Source organism: Haliotis rubra, unplaced genomic scaffold (genome assembly GCF_003918875.1).
Source record: "Haliotis rubra isolate DU_JTF1 unplaced genomic scaffold, ASM391887v1 Scf275, whole genome shotgun sequence".
NCBI lineage: Eukaryota > Metazoa > Mollusca > Gastropoda > Lepetellida > Haliotidae > Haliotis > Haliotis rubra.
Genome location: NW_025766836.1, coordinates 21,090 through 43,542, shown reverse-complemented (window position 1 = coordinate 43,542; position 22,453 = coordinate 21,090). Strand labels below are relative to the sequence as shown.

The 22,453-nt window shown below is 39.9% G+C and overlaps 2 protein-coding genes across 2 annotated transcripts; one reads left to right on the top strand and one right to left on the bottom strand.

Moving 5' to 3' along the window:
* Nucleotides 1–434: 434 nt before the first annotated feature.
* On the bottom strand, nucleotides 435–1,218 carry LOC124280823. Its single transcript, XM_046716801.1, has 2 exons — nucleotides 1,034–1,218; nucleotides 435–899 (listed from the first exon to the last, which is right to left on the bottom strand). Exons 1-2 carry the CDS (start codon nucleotides 1,047–1,049, stop codon nucleotides 535–537), a joined length of 381 nt encoding a protein of 126 aa, XP_046572757.1. The 5' UTR covers nucleotides 1,050–1,218; the 3' UTR covers nucleotides 435–534.
* A 269-nt stretch (nucleotides 1,219–1,487) lies between these two features.
* On the top strand, nucleotides 1,488–10,068 carry LOC124280824 (macrophage migration inhibitory factor-like). The gene is made up of 3 exons (XM_046716802.1): nucleotides 1,488–1,830; nucleotides 7,988–8,166; nucleotides 9,165–10,068. Exons 1-3 carry the CDS (start codon nucleotides 1,723–1,725, stop codon nucleotides 9,250–9,252), a joined length of 375 nt encoding a protein of 124 aa, XP_046572758.1. The 5' UTR covers nucleotides 1,488–1,722; the 3' UTR covers nucleotides 9,253–10,068.
* The last annotated feature ends 12,385 nt before the right edge of the window (nucleotides 10,069–22,453 follow it).

The window sequence follows — 22,453 nt, the reverse complement described above, 5'->3', positions numbered from 1 at the left end:
CTCGTAGACATGTTAACACAATGGATCTTACTCGTAGAACTGTTAACACAATGGATATTACTCGTAAACGTGTTAACACAATAGCTATTACTCGTAGACATGTTAACACAATGGATATTACTCGTAGACATGTTAACACAATGGATATCACTCGTAGACATGTTAGCACAATGGATATTACTCGTAGACATGTTAACACAATGGATATTACTCGTAGACATGTTAACACAATGGATATTACTAATAGACGTGTTAACACAATGGATATTACTTGTAGACATGTTAGCACAATGGATCTTACTCGTAGACATGTTAACACAATGGATATTACTCATCAAAATGTAAATATGTATTGTAGATTATGCTATGGATTTAACGGGATTTTGCGTTCCAGGTACTCTCAATACACAAGAAAAACAAAGAAATGTGAGTCGTCGTCTGATACCGTAGTCATTTAATAAATAATAATTTAATAAATAAATAACAATAAATGTTTGAGTCACAGACTGTTCACTGGTAAGTCACATTGATGGATCACTGAGGGTGGATCAGGTCAGGGACGTGATCAGTGTAGTCCAGGACACCGATGATGTTGTTGTCCTTTGATCGAGGAAACAGTTCAGCTGATGGGCCATCTGACACAAGTGTTCCGGGGCTTACTGTATGTATCCTCAGATTTATTCGGCAGCAAACAGTACACGAACTGGAACATGTGGCCTTGATACTCAGCATGCAAGGTGTAGATCTGCTCGAACAACCGGGGAGCTGAGGAGAAGGTGCCTTCGCCAAATCTGCATCTGCTGCACACGGCAATCCACCGTCTTTGCACGGTGGATTAGCGTGGACTTGAAGGCCCCCTCTTCCATCTCGAGTTGCACTGGTTGGTGGGTGTGGTGCCACTGTAATTATATAAAATAGTCAAATAAGTCAAACGACCAAAGAATTTAAGTCAAACAAGTTTAAGTCAAATCGGATATACATTGAATATTATAATAAATCATGATAATATGTCAGTTGATACATGTATACATACGTTCTTTTGTCTCCATCAGTCGCGTGAAAGGGAAGTAACTCTACTGCAGTGTGGTGTACTGGACATGTTTCAGCAAACCGAACGTTTCACTATCCGAACATTTTTTTATGAAAAACGGCACTGTCCGGATTAACGCGGCCTGGCTCAATTGATCCCTGAATCAACGAAAGCTATCCTCTGAAATTCCGGCCTTCTACTGCCACTGAACAAAACATTATCACTGTCACTGTAAAACATTTTCAGCGGTATATATGTATACATAAACATTTTTTCTGAGAGCTTGCTGGAATATTGCTAAAAGCGGCGTAAAAATAAACTCACTCACTCACTCACTCAAGATAACGGTTGGCTTTTTAGTCTAAATACATGTGCACGCATGTCAAACAATTACCAAGTGTTACACATTATTTTACTTAGTGATATTGATATGCTGCAACAATTACGACAATAGCCTGCATTACAACACAGAGTTTCTGTGCCAGCACGTACGACCAATGTGAAGAAAGGACAAATAGGCAAATGAAACAAGTCCGCTCACGTGATATACGATTTAGTCTGTGGCAGTGACGTAGCAGCAAAATTATTGCGCCGGCGTCTGAACGCTTTGGAAGTTGAACAACAAGTTCCCTATTTATCAAACGAGCACAGATATCCGTGTCAGCAACTTGAGTCTCGGAATCAGGGTAGCCATGCCGTGTTTTATTCTCTTCACGAATGTGGCAACAAGCGACCTCCCGAAGAGGTTTCTGTTCGAAACCTCAAAAATCATCGCCAAAGCTATTCGGAAACCAGAAAGTGTAAGTTCAAGTTTTCATTCACAGGAGGGACTTTTATTTCCGTGCGATAATATATGTTGTGAATTGTCACTGTTTCATCGTAGCATCAGAATAACACATCGGAATATGAAGATGTATTATCACACTGCTCGAGGGAACATATCTGAGAAATTATCTTTAGCTCAAGAATTATCATATTAAAAATACTACAGAATTATATAATAGTAACTATGAAATTAAGAATTATGAAATTAGGAATTATGAAAAATTTAATGAAAAATTAGGAATTAATAATAATTATGAAATTCCCTCTAGATATCATATGAATGACATCGTATTGAAATGAGTGTCAAATCAAACAAGCAGTTTGTGTCATCACGTTTCTCTAAAGAAGAAAACGATACACCCCCTATGTGGATTCAAGGTCAAGATGGGTAGGCATGAACCGATTTCATGTTTGTGTAAGCTGAAATAGGGTCATTCCCTGACAAAGCAGATTTACTATCAGGTCACAATGACCTATGATGTAGATAACATATTGCTGACTTACCCAACACTCTTGGCATGTCTTGACTTGGGAGAAGTGTTTCTATGGTAATATGATATTATTCGTGAATAACTATCAGAAATAGTTGTATACATGGTATTCCGGTGCACATTGGTGTTACTTGGTTACGTGATGTGCGATTTTATACACGTAAAGACAGTTATTCCTTCTTGTACGGGATTAAAACCTGGGAGGGAGGTGGGGAGGGAGATAGTTAGGTAGGTTCATGTAGGTAGGTAGATGGGGAGGGAGGGAGGTGGGCAGGGAGGTAGTTAGGTAGGTACATGTAGGTAGGTAGGTAGGTAGGGAGGGAGGAAGTTAGGTAGGTACATGTAGGTAGGTAGATGGGGAAGGAGGGAGGTGGGGAGGGAGGTAGTTAGGTAGATACATGTAGGTAGGTAGATGGGGAGGGAGGTAGGGAGGCAGGTAGTTAGGTAGGTACATGTAGGTAGGTAGATGGAGGGAGGTGGGGAGGAGGAGGTAGGTAGGTAGGTAGGTAGGTAGGTAGAGGTAGGGAGGGAGGGAGGTAGTTAGGTAGGTACATGTAGGTAGGTAGATGGGGAGGGAGGCAGGTAGTTAGGTAGGTACATGTAGGTAGGGAGGGAGGTGGGGAGGGAGGTAGTTAGGTAGGTACATGTAGGTAGGTAGATGGGGGAGGGAGGGAGGTGGGGGAGGGAGAGGTAGTTAGGTAGGGAGTACATGTAGGTAGGGAGGATAGAGATGGGAAGGGAGGTAGTCAGGTAGGTACATGTAGGTAGGTTGATGGGGAGGGAGGGAGGTAGTAGGAGTAGGTACATGTATAGGTAGGGAGGGAGGTGGGGAGGGAGGTGGGGAGGGAGGTAGTTAGAGTAGGGGTACATGTAGGTAGGTTGATGGGGAGGGAGGGAGGAGGTGGGGGGGGAGGTAGTTAGGTAGATACATGTAGGTAGGTAGATGGGGAGGGAGGTAGTTAGGTAGGTACATGTAGGTAGGGAGGGAGGTGGGAGGGAGGGTAGGTAGGTAGGTAGGTACATGTAGGTAGGTAGGGGAGGGAGGTAGGTAGGTAGATAGGTAAGGTAGGTACATGTAGGTAGGTAGATGGGGAGGGAGGAGGTAGTTAGTTAGGTAGGAGTACATGTAGGTAGGTAGGGAGGGAGGGGGAGGAGGGAGGTAGGTAGGAGGTACATGTAGGTAGGTAGATGGGGAGGGAGGGAGGAGGAAGGTGGGGGAGGGAGGAGTTAAGTTAGGTATAGGTAGGAAAGAATGTCGAAAAGGAAAATGGGCATAGTAAATTATCGGTAGAGTTAAGGAACATAAAGTCGAGGAATTATCGTTCATTAGATATTATTAGTAAGGCTCGAAGAGAATGAATTAAGTGGTTCGAGTACGTCGTCGGGAAGGAAGGGAAATGGTCGATAAATTATAAATTAAAGGAAGAGTATAAAGGAAATGGTCGTCGAAATAAGTATAAGTAAATTAAAGTCAGGAAAGGAAAATAAGTTATGCGATATCAATTATAAGTCAAATCGGCGTCGAAGTCGGGAAAGATAAAATATAAATTATCAAATGTCGTCGGGAAAATAGGTCGTCATAAATATCTCACGTCATCGTCGAAAAATCGTCGATAAATTATAAATCCAGTAAAGTCGGGAAAGGAAGTCGTCGATATAATTATCATCGTCAGTAAAGTCGAGGAAATGCGTCGTTATATAAATTAAAATCCATCGTCGTCGAAATGGATTATCAAATTTAAATAAATCAAATCGAGTCGGAAAGCTCGTCGTCCCCGTAAATTATAAATTAAATAAGTCGATAGAAGAAAGAGTCGTCGATCCGATAAATGGTCGTAAATTGCGTCGTCGATAAATCGTCGATAAAGTATGGCGTCGATAAATTATCGATAAAGAATCGTCGGAACGTATCGTCATTATAAATTATCGGCATCATCGAAGTGGAATCAAATCGAAAATCGTCGATCGGCGATATCTCGAAATCGATAAAGGTCGGGCGTCGTAAATTATTACTCGATAATCGTCAGGAAGTCGTCAATAAAGGTCATCGTCTATCGTCGAGGGAAAAGTCGAAATCGTCGTCATCGATATCTCGGTCGTCGATCGGAGAGTCGTCTCGAGATCGTCGATAAATTATCGTCGATAAATAAAATCGAGGAAGTCGAAGGAAGAAGTCGTCGGTAAATTATAAATCGTCGGGCATCGTCGTCATCGAGGAAGGAAAGTGTCGATAAATTATAATCGTCGGAAGAAGTCGAGGTCAATAAAAATGGTCGTCGGGAAAATCAATTATAAATAAATCGTCGAAGTCGAGGTCGTCGATATCTCGTCGGTAAATCGTCGGATCGTCGTCGGTATTATAATCTCGTCGAAGAAGTCGGGGAATTATCGTCACGTAAATTATCTCGTCAGTTAATCCGGGGAAGTCGTAAAGAAATCGTCGAAATAAATTATAAATTAAAATAAATCGTCGGAAAGTCGTCGAAGTAAATTATAAATGCGTCGATAAATCGTCGAGGAAGTCGGGGCTCGTCGTCGATAAATTATATATCGGTCGGTCGTCCAGGAAGGAAGTCGTCGTGTCGAATATATCGTCGGTTAGTCGGGAAAAGGAAGGATCGTCGATAAATTATCTCGATACGTCGTCGAGGAAGTCAGGTCATCCGATAAATTATCTCCGTCGATCGGAAAAGGTCGAAGGAAGTCGTCGATAAATTATATAAATCCGGAAATCGGTCGTCGGGAAGTAAAGTCGGAAGTCGGCTCGTCGTCGATAAATTAAATTATCGTCGATCAAACCGAACAAATGGTCGAAATAAATTATCGTCGATCGGAAATCGGGAAGTCGAAGATCGTCGTCATTATCGATTATCTCCGGTCGGGGCTCGTCGGTCGTCGATAAATTCGATAAATCAGGAAGTCGAGGAAGAATCGTCGTCGATATAAATTCGATCGTCGGAAAAGTCGGGAGTCGTCCGGTAAATCTCAATCGTCGTCAGGAAGTCCGGAAGTCGTCGATAAAATCGTCGGGGAAGGAAGGAGATCGTCGATATTCGTTATCCGTCGTCGTCGAGGAAAGGAATCAATATGGTCGATCGATTAAATCGTCCGATAAAGTCGAAGTCGTCGTCGAATAATGGGTCATCGATATAAATTCGACAAATTGGAGAAATCGTCGTCGAAGCTCGTCGTCGATAAATTATAAAATTAAAGTCGAGGTCATTAAATTCGATAAATCGTCAGATGGAGGTATTGATTGACCTCTATTGTGGCATGCATTGCACAAGGTCAGAGGTCAGAGCATCGTTTTGGGAAATGACTTCCTTGAATATGTTAATTTAAATTCAATATACAGACGTTGTATATTTCTAAAAATATATGCATAATCAGTGTTTGCCCTTAACCCTGAAAAGCTGCAGGCCCTAATGACCCAGAACCATTAAATGTTGTGGAGCCTGATGGGAATGTGTAGGCCCTATATTTTAACTACTGAGTTAAAGAGTTTAATTTAATTCTAGTGACTGACTAGTCTTCATTTACAACAAAATCAACATCCATGTCAAGATCCAAGTCTTCTGGAAAGTCTGTATCAGAATGTTCAGACAGGGATATGTCAGTGTCAAATGGGATGGAAAAGCTGTCGGCCTGCAGAAAACAAAAGTTTTGGGTCCGAGTGTTTTTCAGTCGGCTCCGAGTCTAAGGACCGACGTTAATTTCGAACGCTGATCATAATGTATTTTTACTGTATGAATTTAAAACTAACCACGCTAACTCTGTAATATATTTATTTTATTCTAACACTGTAAAATATAAACTTGCAAGCATTAAAAGACATTATGAATCAAATCACGAACAATTACAGTCCCATGTGGGGAATCGAGTTTCAGAGTCTTTCTAATCGGCAAGCATTAAAAGACATTATGAATCAAATCGAAAAATTATAGTCATCCTGAGTTGAGTCTTTCTAATCGGGTTTGGCCAGACACAAAGTGCTTGAGTGAGTGAGTGAGTTTAGTTTTAGCAATACTCCAGCAATATCACGGCAGGGACACCAGAAATCGGCTTCACACATTGTACCCATGTCGGGAATCGAACTCAGGTCTTCGGCGTGACGAGCGAACGCTTTAACCACTAGGCTACAACACCGCCCTAAAGTGCTTGAAAAGCAAAGGCATGAGACTTTAGACTTTAGCAAAGTGACTCGTACCAGATTGCTAGGATCTGTCTTGTGTCTCAAGTATGTTTGAACAAGACACAGCATGTATGTTATCAGTAGCGGCCTCTGATAACAAGACTGTATACAATGGTCTTCATGGGTAAAGGTTAATGTACATCCTTGACTTAACGCCACGTCTCGAAAACAAGTTTGGTAGTGTGTATGCATTAATTATCTCTGTGTATTGTATTTCTACTACTGCGAACAACACTTTGTCTCCACTAAACAGAATTATTTCAGAAAACATATAAATACCACTGGAAAATTAAATTATGAAACATTTTCCTCGATTTAACGCCAGGGGAAAAGAGAGACTTTATACGACTGGAAGTTTTATGGAGGAATACGGTACTACCATAAAGCTTCCGATATGGGCATCATATATTTTGTTATCCTTTGGGTGTTTACTCTCGTTACCATTGATATTAGGTTTTGATAGTTCTCTTTGAGTATTAGGGCTGGCTAAAATGATCTATAAACTAAAATATCGTGGATAGGAATAATATCAATGATTATCGATATCAAAATTGTGTTATCGATAATATCGTACATTAACTTTTGTGATAGAAATTTTCCTACACAATATACAAATTCCTTTATTTGTTTCTCTCAGTATATTTAGGGTTACCTGTTGTCATTAAAAATCAGTCATTGGATATTAGCGGATTTAAGGTTAAGAAGTTAATTGTCGACTAGATGTGTATAGTTCATTGTCAGCTTAAAATATAACGATTTGGTTGCCACATTCATAACCTCAACTCACCCTTTCATCAAACTACTGAATCATTCGCTAAACTTTGTTATTCACGCATATAAATGCCTCACTCAATTTACTAAGTCATTCCCTCTACTCAATTATCAATTTATCTAAATGCTTACCCCAACTTACTGAATCGTTCACTCCAGTTACTCAACCATTCACTCGATTCAGCTATCAATGTATCTAAATATTTACCCCCAACGTACTCAATTATTCACAGGGGCGGTGGGGTAGCCTAGTGGTTAAAGCGTTCGATCGTCACGCCGAAGACCCGGGTTCGATTCCCCACATGGGCACAATGTGTGAAGCTCATTTCTGGTGTCCCCCGCCGTGATATTGCTGGAATATTGCTAAAATCGGCGTAAAACTTAACTCACTCACTCACTCAATTATTCACTCCAGTTACTCAATCATTCACACGACTCAATCATCAATTTATCAAATGTTTACCCCAACTTATTCCATCATGCACGAACCTTGTACAATTATTCACTTAATCTTACGTTCGATCATCTGCAAAATTCACTCCATCATACGTTCAACTAACTCTGCCATTCGTTCCACTGACCCAATCATTCACTCAACTTACTCTGTCATCCTTTCCCCTGACCCAATCATTCACTCAACTTACTCTGTCATCCTTTCCCCTGTTTGCTCAATTTTAGCTCAATGTTGTGGAGGTCAGGATTCATCCAGGCCAGATGATGACCCACGGGGGTACGACTGAACCATGTGCCAACTCCGAGCTCCAGGCTATTGGACACATAAGTGCCGAGGAAAACATTCAGATGTCCAAGGAAATTTCAGAATTCCTGCAACAAAAACTTGGCATTGACCCTTCAAGGTTAGAAAAAGTACATTTCCTCTAAACCAGTCGCAGAACTTTATAGGTGTCTCTCTATAAAAATAGAATTGGTGAATTCTATGCCAGATTATATCCCCGTACTTCGGGCTTGTGGACCCATGAAGATCCGGGTAATAATTGATCTTCAGTAACCCATGCTTGTCGTAAGAGGCGACTAACGGGATCGGATGGTCAGGCTCGCTGACTTGTTGACACATTTCATTATATCCCAATTGTGTAGATCGATGATCATGCTGTTGATCACTGGATTGTCTGTTCCAGACACGATTATTTAAAGACTGCCTCAATAGAGATGGAATATTGCTGAGTGCGGTAAAACTAAACTCACTCACTCAATCAATCAATCAATCAATCACTTGTGGTAAAAGAAGACAACACGTGGTCAGTCGTAAAGTCAAGAACTGTGACCATTTACTTCTTCTCGATACGAAATAAATAGCTTGAAAGCCATGTTGGATAGCAATGAGATGCATCATTCGTTACTTCAAAACTAGACATTTGACATGCTGAAATATCTTTCTTATGACAGGAAATGATTATTAAAACGTTTTGACGAGTAGATATATTTCAAATTTTCTGCATTTTCATTTTCAATCTTGATCAAGATGTTAAATTAACCAATGTGTTTAACATTTCATATAATATTCATCAAGTGTCGCTATTGATCATTTTGTTTTGATACAGCAATTACTGATCTATCAACATCACGACATACGATGACCAAGGAAGCCTTGGTCAATATTGGGGCGGTCAGCTCCCACACACATACTAACGGTTGAGGGGCGGTGGGGTAGCCTAGTGGTTAAAGCGTTCGCTCGTCACACCGAAGACCCGGGTTCGATTCCCCACATGGGTACACTGTGTTAAGCCCATTTCTGTTGTCCCTCGTCGTGATATTGCTGGAGTAATGCTAAAAGCGGCGTAAAACCATACTCACTCGCTCACTAACGGTTGAACATTCTGATTTCTGTTTTCAGGAACTACATCAAATTCACTGACATGAAACCATATGAGCTGGGGTGTGAAGGGACCACGATTGAAGTCTTGTGGAGTAAACAAACCTAGTTGGACAACATGGTACCTGCAAATCCGCCAATAAACTCATGATAGTAGTAGTTGTAGAGACTTCATGTCACTGGCATATTAATGATTGATGTGTTTTCACATCTACGTCACAATACGTGCGGAAGTGTAAGAGTAACTCTCAGAAGCTTGAAAATATCACTGAAATCATTAGCTTGTAGGTTGTTGCTTAACGCCGCACTCAGCAATACTTCAGCTATACGGCGGCGGTCTGTAAATAATCCAGTCTGGACCAGGCAATCCTGTGATCAATATCATGAGCATCGATCTACGCAATTAGGATGAGATGACACGTGTCAACCAATTGCAAGTCAACGAGCCTGACCACCTGTTTCCGTCGGCCGCCTCTTACGACAAGCATGAGTTGCTGAAGACCAATTCTAACCCGGATCTTCACGGGTCTCACTGAAATTATATTAATTAATTCAAATTAATGGTGACTGACACGACACTGCACACTTGTAGTGTCAAAGCTCAACGTCCAACAAAACCATGCAGAGATTAAAGATATGTCAATCAGTCTCGAACGTATCCATGCATAATATTAATAATAGTCTGATATTCTCCCTATTCATCTGTTAGTACGTTTAGAATTTATTATATCTATCTATCTGCGCTGAACTGTACATGATCGTTTCTACAGAACTATATATGTTTTAACTTGAACACAATGATGATGATTTGATTTGAAAGTTGAATAGTTTAATGACAAATATATTTTATTTCACTTGTGTCCCAACAGAGAGCATTATGCAGACTGTGATCAACTAGATATGTAATAAACATTTACAAGTGGAATCTCGGGGTCGATTTATTTCTATGAGTCAAACTTACACAATGACACAGAAGTTCTGATACAGTGTTGGCGGTCAATGGCCAACAACAACTGATATACAATGTCGGGATGTGATAACAAACAACAACTGATATACTGACTGACTGACTGATTGAGTTTGGTTTTACGCCACTTTTAGCAATATTCCAGCAATAGCACGGCGGGGACACCAGAAATGGGCTTCACACATTGTACCCATGTGGGGATTCGAACCCGGGTCTTCGGCGTTACGAGCCAACGCTTTAACCACTAGGCTACCCCACCGCCCCACAACTGATATACACTGTCGGGATGTGATAACAAACAACAAGTGATATACACTGTCACGATGTGATATTAAACAACAACTGATATACACTGTCGGGGTGTGATAACAAACAACAACTGATAAACACTGTCTCGATGTGATAACAAACAACAACTGATATGCACTGTCGGGGTGTGATAACAAAGAACAACTGATATACACTGTCTCGATGTGATATTAAACAACAACTGATATAGACTGTCGGGGTGTGATAACAAACAACAACTGATATACACTGTGGGTGTGTGATAACAAACAACAACTGATATACACTGTCTCGATGTGATATTAAACAACAACTGATATACAAACTGTTTAATTGAAGTACTGTATTGCAAGTTTTGCGAACATAATGATAATTATAATAGTATAACATGATTTTCATTATCAGCGTTCTTTTCTTCAACAGAATGCACTTCAATGCAGTATGTAATTATTGTTACTGTATGTCAGTTATTCATTCAGATTTAACTCCAATATAAACATGTGTTAACATGAGCTATTGCAAAATGAAAACAAAGACATGATTTAGGTGAACTACTTGAGCTTAAAATCTCATGTGACATCCAATATATTAGTAAGATTCTTGACTAGAATGTCATTTTACAGTCCTACAAAGTTTATAAGACTTTGGCCTTTATGATAAATTGATAACATATGTCCTATTATATAGCAAACAAAATGGTCACTCAGAGCCAGAGGTTCTACTAATAAGTCCAAATAAAAGGTTGGTCAAATTTTTAAGGGCATTTATAAGTGGAATGCATAAGAAAAGCAAGATTTATGGGTCTATTTGAGGCCACTTAATTCCTCCAAAACGTCATATATGAAACCATTCTAATCTACAATAGAATATTTGGCACTTTTGGTGCCACTAATAAAGACACTTCCACTTATAAAATGTTATATGAAACCAAGAAAAAAATGTATATTTGGTACTTTTAGAGCACATTTTGTTTCTATGGTAATCAAGGGCAGATAATTCAAAGGGAACTAATTCTGGATGACCCAATATATTGCAGAATCTGAACCATATCGCGATAATCATATCACGAGATACTGTACCGGTCTATACCGGTTTACCGGTAATATTGCACAGCCCTAGCTTTTGATGACTGATTGGGACATGGTTTTCGAATCATAACCTATTATCAACTTCGTGACCTGAATCAGTACGTAGTCAGACAAGGACAGATGATAGGCATTTGAAAGTAATTTTACAGTGTAGATGCGAGGTCTCATTAAGAAAGTATCTTGCCAAGGTTAATGTATAATGAGCCATCAGTGTTCTGGACAAGGGTGTCAGGAGTGTTGGAGATGTCAAAGCCTGGGCTGACCACCTGCCTGGTCCACGAGCAGTTTGTGTTTTGGGAGAAATACTTTTTCTCTCTAAACAAGCCAAGGCCACTCTATGACTTTACAAAGGTGGAGTTCACTGTATTAGCGGAGATAATGCATTCATAGGCATCTTTTTATGTAAGTTGGTAACACAGACTGAAGTTGTAAAACTATAAACAGCATTATTTGATCAAATAAGTTGTGGCACCCACATTGACTTGTAACTAAATTACGTATCAAATCTATGACCTCAAATCTCCATTCGAATCACACATTGTATTTTACGCAATTCAGTATGAATGTCAGTTACAGAATTCAGGGAATCAGACACATGCATAAACCACTGTGCCCCTTCAGACTAATTGACTGGAGAGTATATGCCACAGTGTCATTTGTCACATCCACTGCACCTACAACAGGAGAAGCATAGCCACTGTAGTAGATGGTGCCTCTATACAGTCTCAGGTTCAAGGGGACGGCGTTCAGTGTGGTCACCTCTGTACTCACATTATTAAACACAGTCATCTTCATCAGTTTTTTCTCTATATTATAATACAACACACCTTCTCTCTGATCCAGGGTCACAGCATTCACTTGGGTTCCTGTGGCTAATGTTGTCAGACCGTGACCATCATATGTCACAATGAACAGTTTCCTGCTATTACACACATATATCCTCTTTCTCCTTGTGTCAAGAGTTATTTGCCTTGCAAAACTACCGTACTTGGATAAGCCAATGATGGAAGTAAAGTCTTTACCCTGTGTAGACATGCGGCTGATTGAGTCTGGTCTATAGGTGAACATGAATACGATGTCCCGATCTTCATCCACTGCCGTGCTGTATACGAGTACAGGTTCTCTTAATACCGTCACGTGACTTGTATCCAGGGTAGATGACACTATCTTATCAGGGTTGTATAATCCTATCAGAAGTTTCTTGGTCTTTGCTATGTAGGCAAGGGAAGTTACCTCTTTCATGTTGTGATACTGATAAACACTCAGAGAGTTTCCGTGAATACTGAGTTGACGAAACTGATGGCGGGTACTGGAATGATATGCGCTTATTAACACCCTACCTTTCTCCTCTTCTGTCCTGGGTGTTGACACAGTTGTCCTGGAGGTTGATGTAACATTTAGATGAGCGGGGGTAGAAGGAGACACAGTGACATTTGTCATTTGCTGAGACATTTGTGACTGATACGTCTCCATCAATGTCGTACAACGTTTGATGTCAGCTTTGAGGCTTGCAATGGTAACATCGGCATTCTGTAGGTCTATTTCTAGTCTATCCTTATCTCTGACACAAATATCACTGGAGTTTTCCCGATTCCACAAATCTACCTTCTTGAGGATAGATTCGTGAAATACGGTCGTCTCGTCCTGGAAGTCTCTGAGCGACCTTGAATTATGATGCCACTGCCTCTTCATTTGATGGTAGCCCTGTCTCAGATGCCGCAATTCAGAGACAATTTGACTTTTTTACCATGTCTTGAAGAGACTCTCCTTGTAGAATCTCCGCCATGGCTTTTCTTACTTCATCCCGTATGTTTTCCCTTAACTCGGCTCTCACCGATGTCTTCGCGACATCAATGCCGTTCATTACCCTTTTCTCCATGCGGATCATATCAACCTTGTTAGCAAGCATTTCTTCCTGAAATTCGTCTAATCTCTGTATGATAGACACAATACTGTCCTGGCCACTACAAGAACAGATCAGAGAGGTCCATGTCAGCAACAAAGGAAGGTACTTCAACTTGGCCATCGTTAAGACTGTACAGACTCCTTTGAGACGTCTTTGTCTGTTAGAGTGATGTGGACGTGCACACGTCGGTATGGTTCGATGTTTACTGCTACTGATAGGCTGACGTGAGGTACAGATATACATTTACTGTGTTATCACTACGTAATCAGCGTTGTAAGGCGCCACCTCACTAGGAAGTGCAAAGAACACTCGGTTATCACTGTTTGCCTGACGTCACAAAACCCGTGAAGGTCCGGGTTAGAATGAACCTTCAGTAACCCATGCTTGTCGTAAGAGGCGACTAACGGGATCGGGTGGTCAGGCACGCGGACTAAGTTGACAAATGTCATCGGTTCCCAATTGCGCAGATCGATGCTCATGCTGTTGATCACTGGATTGTCTGGTCCAGACTCGATTATTTACAGACCGACGCCAAATGGCTGGAATATTGCTGAGTGCGGCGTAAAACTAAACTCACTCACTCACAAACAGCCGCTAAATCTATCTCTGTTATTGGTAATGTGTGTCGCAGTTTCAGCATGTGCTAGTTCAGGCAACAACATAGACGCACAGACAGACAGACGGACAGACGCACACAAAGACACTCACGAAGGCTCACACAATCACACATCGTGTACACATACACAGACGCCTACACAGAAATACAGATACACACATACATACAATCATACACTCACGCATCGCTATTTACCTAATGTAACACACAGCTCTATCCCTAGTGAAGTACGTATGTCTCAGTATAAATAGTCAAACATTGAACCATGAAGGGTCACACCTAAAGAAAGTAAAACCAGCCTAGTGTGATTAGTTCCAAAACCGATAACGAGGTCACCCGTTCATTGTGACCAATAGATGACCTCACAATCCCTCTTGCCTCCAACATTTTCAATCTGACTTTCCATCATGTTTCTTAATCATAATATGTCGTAAAACATTATTGGAATGAATATTTCACTACCCTGCCTTTTGTAACACACATTTTGTGTACTATTTCCAAATGTCTGCCAACACCGACTGAGAAAGAAGTGCTATTTTCTCAGTGTCACTTTTCTCTTTGATATCAACGAAACATCATCTGGTAGTGATTGTGATTTGAATCCCCCTGGTTGTTTTCAAAAATATGAACGACGTCGTAATCTCGAAAACGTATCGGTCGTCTCCAGTTTTCTCATTTATTACTTTACTAGACTGAAGATTGCTTCGTCGCCAGAGCAGGGCATTTCATACAGCGATTTCACCACCTGAGATAAGTAAGGAGCCAATAAATACAGGTCCACGTGATGGCTGCTTGCAGTAGGATCTGATAACACGTACATGTTTTTTGTTTGTTTTGTTTTGTTTTAAACATTGTATTTATCCACCCCTGTTACAGAGCATTGGCCTTCACGCCAGGGAAATGAAGGTCATTAACATAGAGGAAATCTTTTAGTATCATATTTGATGTAATCAGTACTTACAGTTTCCTTAGGTGGGATTTTAGTATAAATCAATCACACACACACACACACACACACACACACACACACACACACACACACACACACACACACACACACACACACACACACACACACACACACACATACATTAAAAAACACAAGCCCCTTTAATATCTGGCATAAGACTTCAGATTATATTTGTGGGTTTTAAACATGAAAAATAAACAAAAGAATAGGACATTTTACAATTGCTGCTCTTCTGAAGAAAATACAATATGATACAACCTTCAAGCCTGATGAAATTTATCATCAGTTCAATTGCTTAAGGATGTGTCGTTTTCTATTTCATATCTAACAAAAAGTTCTTTTGAAAATCTTTGAAACTGTGGTTTTCACTTCTGACGTTTGTATTTTTATATGAACATTTTTGTAAAAAGCAGAATAAAGTCAAATATTCTGTAACAGTTTTTTCTTTTACACCAAACAATATCAATTCCATACTAAGGTTCATGTTACATACAAGTGAACATTTCTTTATCCATGAGCAGAGATCATTCCAAAATAACTGGGTAAACTTACAATCCCACAACAAGTGGGTGATTGTTTCACTATCAGTTTGGCAAACTGTACATAAACCATTCTCTGTATATTTCAGTTTAAATAAGTAGGTGTTGGTGTCTGTGATCTAAGGAGCTAAGGTCACTGTCAAACAATGTGGTTGTTCACGTGATGACCTCAAGAAGAAATGTTTCCCCTTTGTATAGAGGGCATAAAGACAAGACGGCCAGACAGACATGTTTTTCACTATTGAGAGATAACGGCCAAAATACAAAAACAACTGCAAGGCAATAACTTGTAGCAGCCAGTAAAACGTAAGTGAGTGACTTTAGTTTTACGCCGCACTCAGCAATATTCCAGCTATATGGCGGCGGTCTGTAAATAATCGAGTCTGGACCAGACATTCCAGTGAACGGCCAAAATACAAATACAACTGCAGGGCAATAACTTGTAGCAGCCAGTAAAACGTAAGGGTTTGAAGAGAACATAATATGTCCCAAACGGCCATTACTCAGCGTAGCTGCAATGGGATTCGCATGTTCAATCCAGGTGAAGATTCGAACCCGGTCCAACGTCGTGACGAGCAAACGTTGTAACCACTAAACTACCCCAAAACCAATACTTCATGACATTATTATTGAAAACCTATATTTCAATAACTTGATGATGCCCAGTTTAATTATCTCTTTTCGTTTTAAACATTATCCTTCACACTGACAAAATGGAGCTTATCTATACGTTAATCAAAAATTAAACTCATTATGTAAAACATGAATCTCAAAGTTGTTTCAACGATTAAGGTTTGATGTTGTTAAAATCATTTAACAAATAGAGATTGAAATATCGCAGTTCACAATGATTGGGAATCTCAGAGAGGAATGACTCACGAACACATACACGAAGTAAGGTCCCAGTAAATACAGTCCCCGTGGTGCATGCTTGCAGTAGGAGTTGACTGACACGTGCATGTTGGTGTCTGTGATCTAAACAAGGAGCTAAGAGAGAGACTCACTCACTCAGTCACTCACTAACACACACACACACACACACACTCGAGTACACACTCACGCACACACAGGCACTCACAGAGACAGAAATATACACAAAACTGCTCATTCAAAAGTTTCCGGAAGGGTTCTCAAAATATATTTGGAAGGCCAAGCTTTGAACCAGGCTGATATTCTTAGGGGATGTAACAGGGCATACATATTATTAACACGGAAAAACTAGACAAAGTTTTACCAATACTTTATAACGATATGCGTTATTGAAAACTGGACATATTACAGACTAACCGACTACGTTCCTCAATCTTAAACCTGCCAAGGGTCACATTGATAACGAGCATCGGACGTAATCCGGGACCAGTATCTCTAAAGCTAACAGAACCAAGGTGCATTACGTTTATCTGTCTTTACGGCTGTTTGTATTCCACGTTGGTCAAATCACGTGCGTGCCACATATACCTTCGTGGCATACTCTCGACTGGCCATCGATGCTTCGGTCCAACTAAATGACATAATCTCACGTTCACAACAACAACGTTATCGTAAGTTTTATCTGAAAACGCGATTATCTGCGATAGCTAGAATATATATATATTACGGATAACGGTCACAAATCAGGGGGTGGCTGTCTGGTAAATTCACTAAGGTAAGAAACTTTCATTTCTTCTACTTTGACATACTATTGTTATTCTATGTTCACTTTAATCTATTGTAAATACCTTAACAATAAGTTACCACCCTTGTCAGTACCTTCAGGTTTATGTGGAACGAGGCATCCCTTAGTATGTGTCTCATACCTTCGGTATTACAGTTTAGGATTGTTTATTTAATACTGATTGACACTACACTGTTTTGTGACTATTATAGAATGTATAAAGTGTGTCGGATATTTCAACTATTTTATTACGTTGTGAATACTATGCTGTTTGTGACCGTTACGTAATGTAGATTGTATGAACCCCCACTGGGGTGATGTGTAGTGTACTGAACTATTGTTGTGTACATTGGAATATGTATGTAGTAATGTGTCGTGTATAACGAATCTACATGTGATGTTTATGTACTTTGATATCTGATTGTATTGTGAACATGTTCTAATAATTAATTGTAAACTATGCTATTATTGACTGATTATGTAAAATCGTTCAGTGACTGCTGTGTAATAAACTCCTTGTTTATTTACTCAGGGGTTGTAATGTGTGTGGGTTGGTATGGGCAGACCTCTTGCCAAGCGAGCTGATTCCCCAAAATTCGCGCTTTAATAATATGGTGAACACTCAAGTTGGGTCACAAACGTATGTACAGATGTTCTCCTAAAGATCAAAAGGTCTTTCTTCTGTTTTGTGGATTGCATATCTAAACTGAATCCATGGTGCGCACGAAGGGTCAAAATAATCATACAAGCAAATACAATTCTGAACAAACATAATGATAATAAGAATATCAAGTACAATATGGTGTTAAAGTCATAGATGTTGCGATACGTTCTATCAATGATCTATATATGTGAACTATATAACTATAACTATGACTCGAGATGAATAAACCCCAAGGAGAGATTTACAGTGAAGGTGGGCCAAAACCAACACTTTCCGGGATCCACCAATGAAAAATAAGAACCATTTTGACATCTTTTTCCTTCTGTGAAGTGCAAGTGTAAACCTACCTCACTCATGTTCATAGCTGGACCATCATGAAGTTCAGGAAGATTCTGATGATATGACAGGTTCATGTTGAAGGCTTTATCCCCAAAACACGCCAGGCTTCTCATAAGGTGTAGCTGTATTCTTGGCCATGTGTATTCAGGATTGTGTGAACCGATGAAGGGTCTTTCCGTCTATTTCAGTTGGTGACTGTTACTGCGTTTGGCGACATAATGTAGCAGATTTCATAATCCAGACTCGCCATTCGTGAACCCAGACGTGGGGCAATGTAAAGTAAGGCAATGGCTTTCTGTGGAATTATGATCAAATACAACTTACAGCGATTGTAATGATCGCATTTGTCAGCAGAACACGCAATATGTTTCCTCTTGTGACAAGTGATATGTATAAAAGATGGGCATTAAGCAGTAATTGGCCAGATTAACACGTACAGAGTTTAAAAAATTGAAAAGAAGTGATACTTCAGATGCATTTAATGATTGGTCATGTATAGGTTATGAACACACAGATGTTAAATGGATTATTACATTCAAATAAACTCAAATAAAATTCATGATTAAAAGCTCAATTAACTCAGCCTATAAAATTAAAAAGAAGTCATGCATAGATGCATTTAATGATTGCTCATATATATATAAGGGGGCGATGGGGTAGCCTGGTGGTTAAAGCGTTGGCTCGTCACGCCGAAGACCCGGGTTTGAATCCCCACATGGGTACAATGTGTGAAGCCCATTTCTGGTGTCCCCCGCCGTGATGTTGCTGGAATATTGCTAAAAGCGGCGTAAATCCAAACTCACTCAGTCAGTCATATATATAAGTACCTGTATAGGTTATCAACACAACCATTTTAAATGGATTATTTTACTCAAACAAACTGGAAGAATATTCATGATTGAAACCTTAAGACCTATTTTTGCTTAACTCCATTCAGAATTTGTCACAAAACTGGGATACCGCAGATAATGTTCTGTCCGCGAAGCTTCAGGTCAATTTGTCATCATGAAACCAGATGACATGTGAGCTTTCTGAGACGGATTCGGGGATAAAACACTTGGGTAAAAAGTGTGCACGCCAACAGGCACTAATTCTGCTCCAATAACTTCTGATCTTATTTGGTTGATCACTGGATTGTCTGGTCCAGACTCGATTATTTACAGACCGCCGCCATAGAGCTGGAATATTGCTGAGTGCGGCGTAAAACTACACTCATTCACTCACTCTCATCTTATTATGTATGCATTTGAATTATATGCTTGGATTGGGAAAATGACCACACCATTTCACTGGTTCCGATATTTCGATGATCTGATAGTGTTGTTACCCTAAACGCCCAGGTTCGATTCCCTAAATAGATACAATGTGTGAAGCCCATTTCTGGTGTCTTTCCCTGCATTAAGGTAACTTCGAATCGAACGTTCATCACCTGTTTAGTTTGTTTGTCTGTGTTTGACATCTCTCAAGTAAGAGTGTCAGAGTTTTAGGAACAGAATATACAACGGTCATGTTATCTATGGCAATGTCATCGCCTTCACTGACTGAGGAACCCGCAAATGCGATGTAATACTAGTGGATATTTGTAAAGCGCAAGTGTCCATCCACTCATGCATGCTCATGGCGCATCACTATATTATATATTCCAAGTGCTTGCTGTAGGGGTAACGTATACATGCATAGGTAGTGTCCTTGGGATTCTGAGGTGGAAAGTCACTTCCGGAGACGGCCATTGTGAGGACTGTTAACTGTTAGTCGTTGTTGTGGTCTTTATCAAGTTTTTGTTTAGTGATTTGGATTAGTTTTTATGAATGATAACCAATCATCAACTTCGTGGCCTGTATCAGCCTGACAAGGACAGATGGTAGGCATTTGAAAGTGATTTTACAGTGAAGATGTGGGCTATCTTTAATGAAGTAATGTCATGATCACATCAGTGTTCTGGACAAGGGTGTCAGGAGTGTATGGTGAAGGAAATTTCAGTTTTGGAGATGTCAGTTCAAAACGAGGCTGCTGCAAACCACTTCCGTTGAAACTGTACATTGGTAAGACACCATGTTTATCTCCTTTCTAAACTATGGAACTCTCTAGAGACCGACCATCAAATACTGTTCGTCTACTTACTGCTTGCAGAGATATGAATAAGGAATCATCTTGGAAGTGGAGTTACATATTTAATACATTAGAAATACAGTATGTCTTCAGTCACTGTTTAAAACCTGCAATGTGTTTCTGTAACATGAAGAGCTGAACAATTACAGGATTTTCATAGCATTAGGGGAAAGACTTTACTGTCATCATTGACTTATCCATCAGACAGCAGGCGTGTTGTATTATAACATAAAGAAGAAACTGATGAAGATGACTGTGTCCAATAATGTGAGTACAGAGATGACCACACTGAACGCCGTCCCCTACAACATGAGACTGTATAGAGGCACCATCTACTATAGTAGCTCTGGTTCTCCTGTTGTAGGTGCAGTGGATGTGACATATAACACTGTGGCATATACTCTCCAGTCAATTAGTCTGAAGGGGGCTAGTGGTTTATGCATGTGTCTGATTCCCTGAATTCTATAACTGACATTCATATTTGATTAAAGGAAAGTACAACATTGTTATTCCAAAGACGACTTGAAGTAATAGATCTGATATATCATTTAGTTCAAATTACAAATCAGTGTTAGGTGCGTGTAGACATGCGGCTGATTGAGTATAGTGGTATATAGATGAACATGAATACTATGTCAAGATCTTCATCCACTGCCATGCCAAGTGCCCGTACACGTTCTCTTAATACCGTCACGTGACGTGTATCCAGGGTTGATAACACTATCGTGTCATGGCCCTTTAATCCTATCAGAAGTTTGTTTGTCTTTGTTATATAGGCAAGGGAAGTCACCTGCGTCATTGTGTGATAACGATAGACACTAATGGAGTTACTGTGAATATTGAGTTGAGGGAACTGATGTGAGGTACTTGACCAGATTGGAGCTATTAAAATCCTACTTTTCTCCTCCACTGACGTGGGTGTCGTTGTTAACACAGATGTCTTGGAGGTTGATGTCGCATTTAGAGGAGAGGGTGTAGAAGGTGACACAGTGAGATTTGTTATCTGCTGAGACATTTGTGACTGACACGTCTCCTTCAATGTCGTACATCGCTTGATATCAGCTTTGACATTGGCAATGGTAACATCGGCCTTCTGGAGCTCTATTTCCAGTCTGTGCGTAACCCTGATACGGATATCACTTGAATTCCCTCGATTCCACGCATTTGCCTTCTTGAGGATAGATTCGTGAAATACGGTCGTCTCGTCCTGAAAGTGTTTGAGCGACATTGAGACATGATGCCACTGCCTCTTCATTTGATGATAGCCCTGTCTCAGATGCCGCAGTTCAGAGACAATTTGACTTTTTACCATGTCTTGAAGAGATTCCCCTTGTAGAATCTCCGCCATGACTTTTCTTACTTCATCCCGTATGTTTTCCTTTAACTCAGCTCTCACCGATGTCTTCGTGTCACCTATTTCGTTAGGTAGTTCAGAAAGCTAATCCCTTAAAAGAACATGCACCGTCAGCCCTCCAACATCAAAGGATTTTCAATGTAATTACAAAGGTCTACTTCCAGGTAAGACATCACTGAATACACCCTCATTCTGTTGTGTAAACACAGCCACCTTCCTTCCAGGATTAACCGACAATGTTTCATTTTTTAAAAGAATTGTGGACATTATGTAAAACATTGTGAGGTGTATTATCTTTGGTGTCCAATGAAACACGGTCACGTGACATGGGGCAGTTTTTTGGGCAGCTGCAGATGAATGGCATATCGTTCCATTATGTGGATACTGATGGATACATTTCTCGAACAAGGTAATAGCCCATTAGTTTTGTTATAACGTTAGTTGTTTTTAAGTTTGATATCTGTATTTTGTTTTTATTTTTCTTGTAGCATTCAACAAAATCATTCCACTTCAATTTTTTCGCCGTGAAGTTCTTCTAGGTGAGACAGACAACATGTACTAAATCACACTTGAAATATGACTCCGTTATAGTTTAGGTACTCTATAACATATCTAGAAATTACAGTCATTTTATAAATTTATGAGGTTCCAAAGTTCTTATAACTATAATAATGGATTAATAAAGATAATGCTATAATTAAAAGGCAAAACGTTCATTGACTTCATTTTCTTTCAATCCTAACAGTATTCACTACTATATGGAACAAGTTTTTATGGATAACAACTTCTTTGTTTCGTGAGTGCGACGTTTCGATA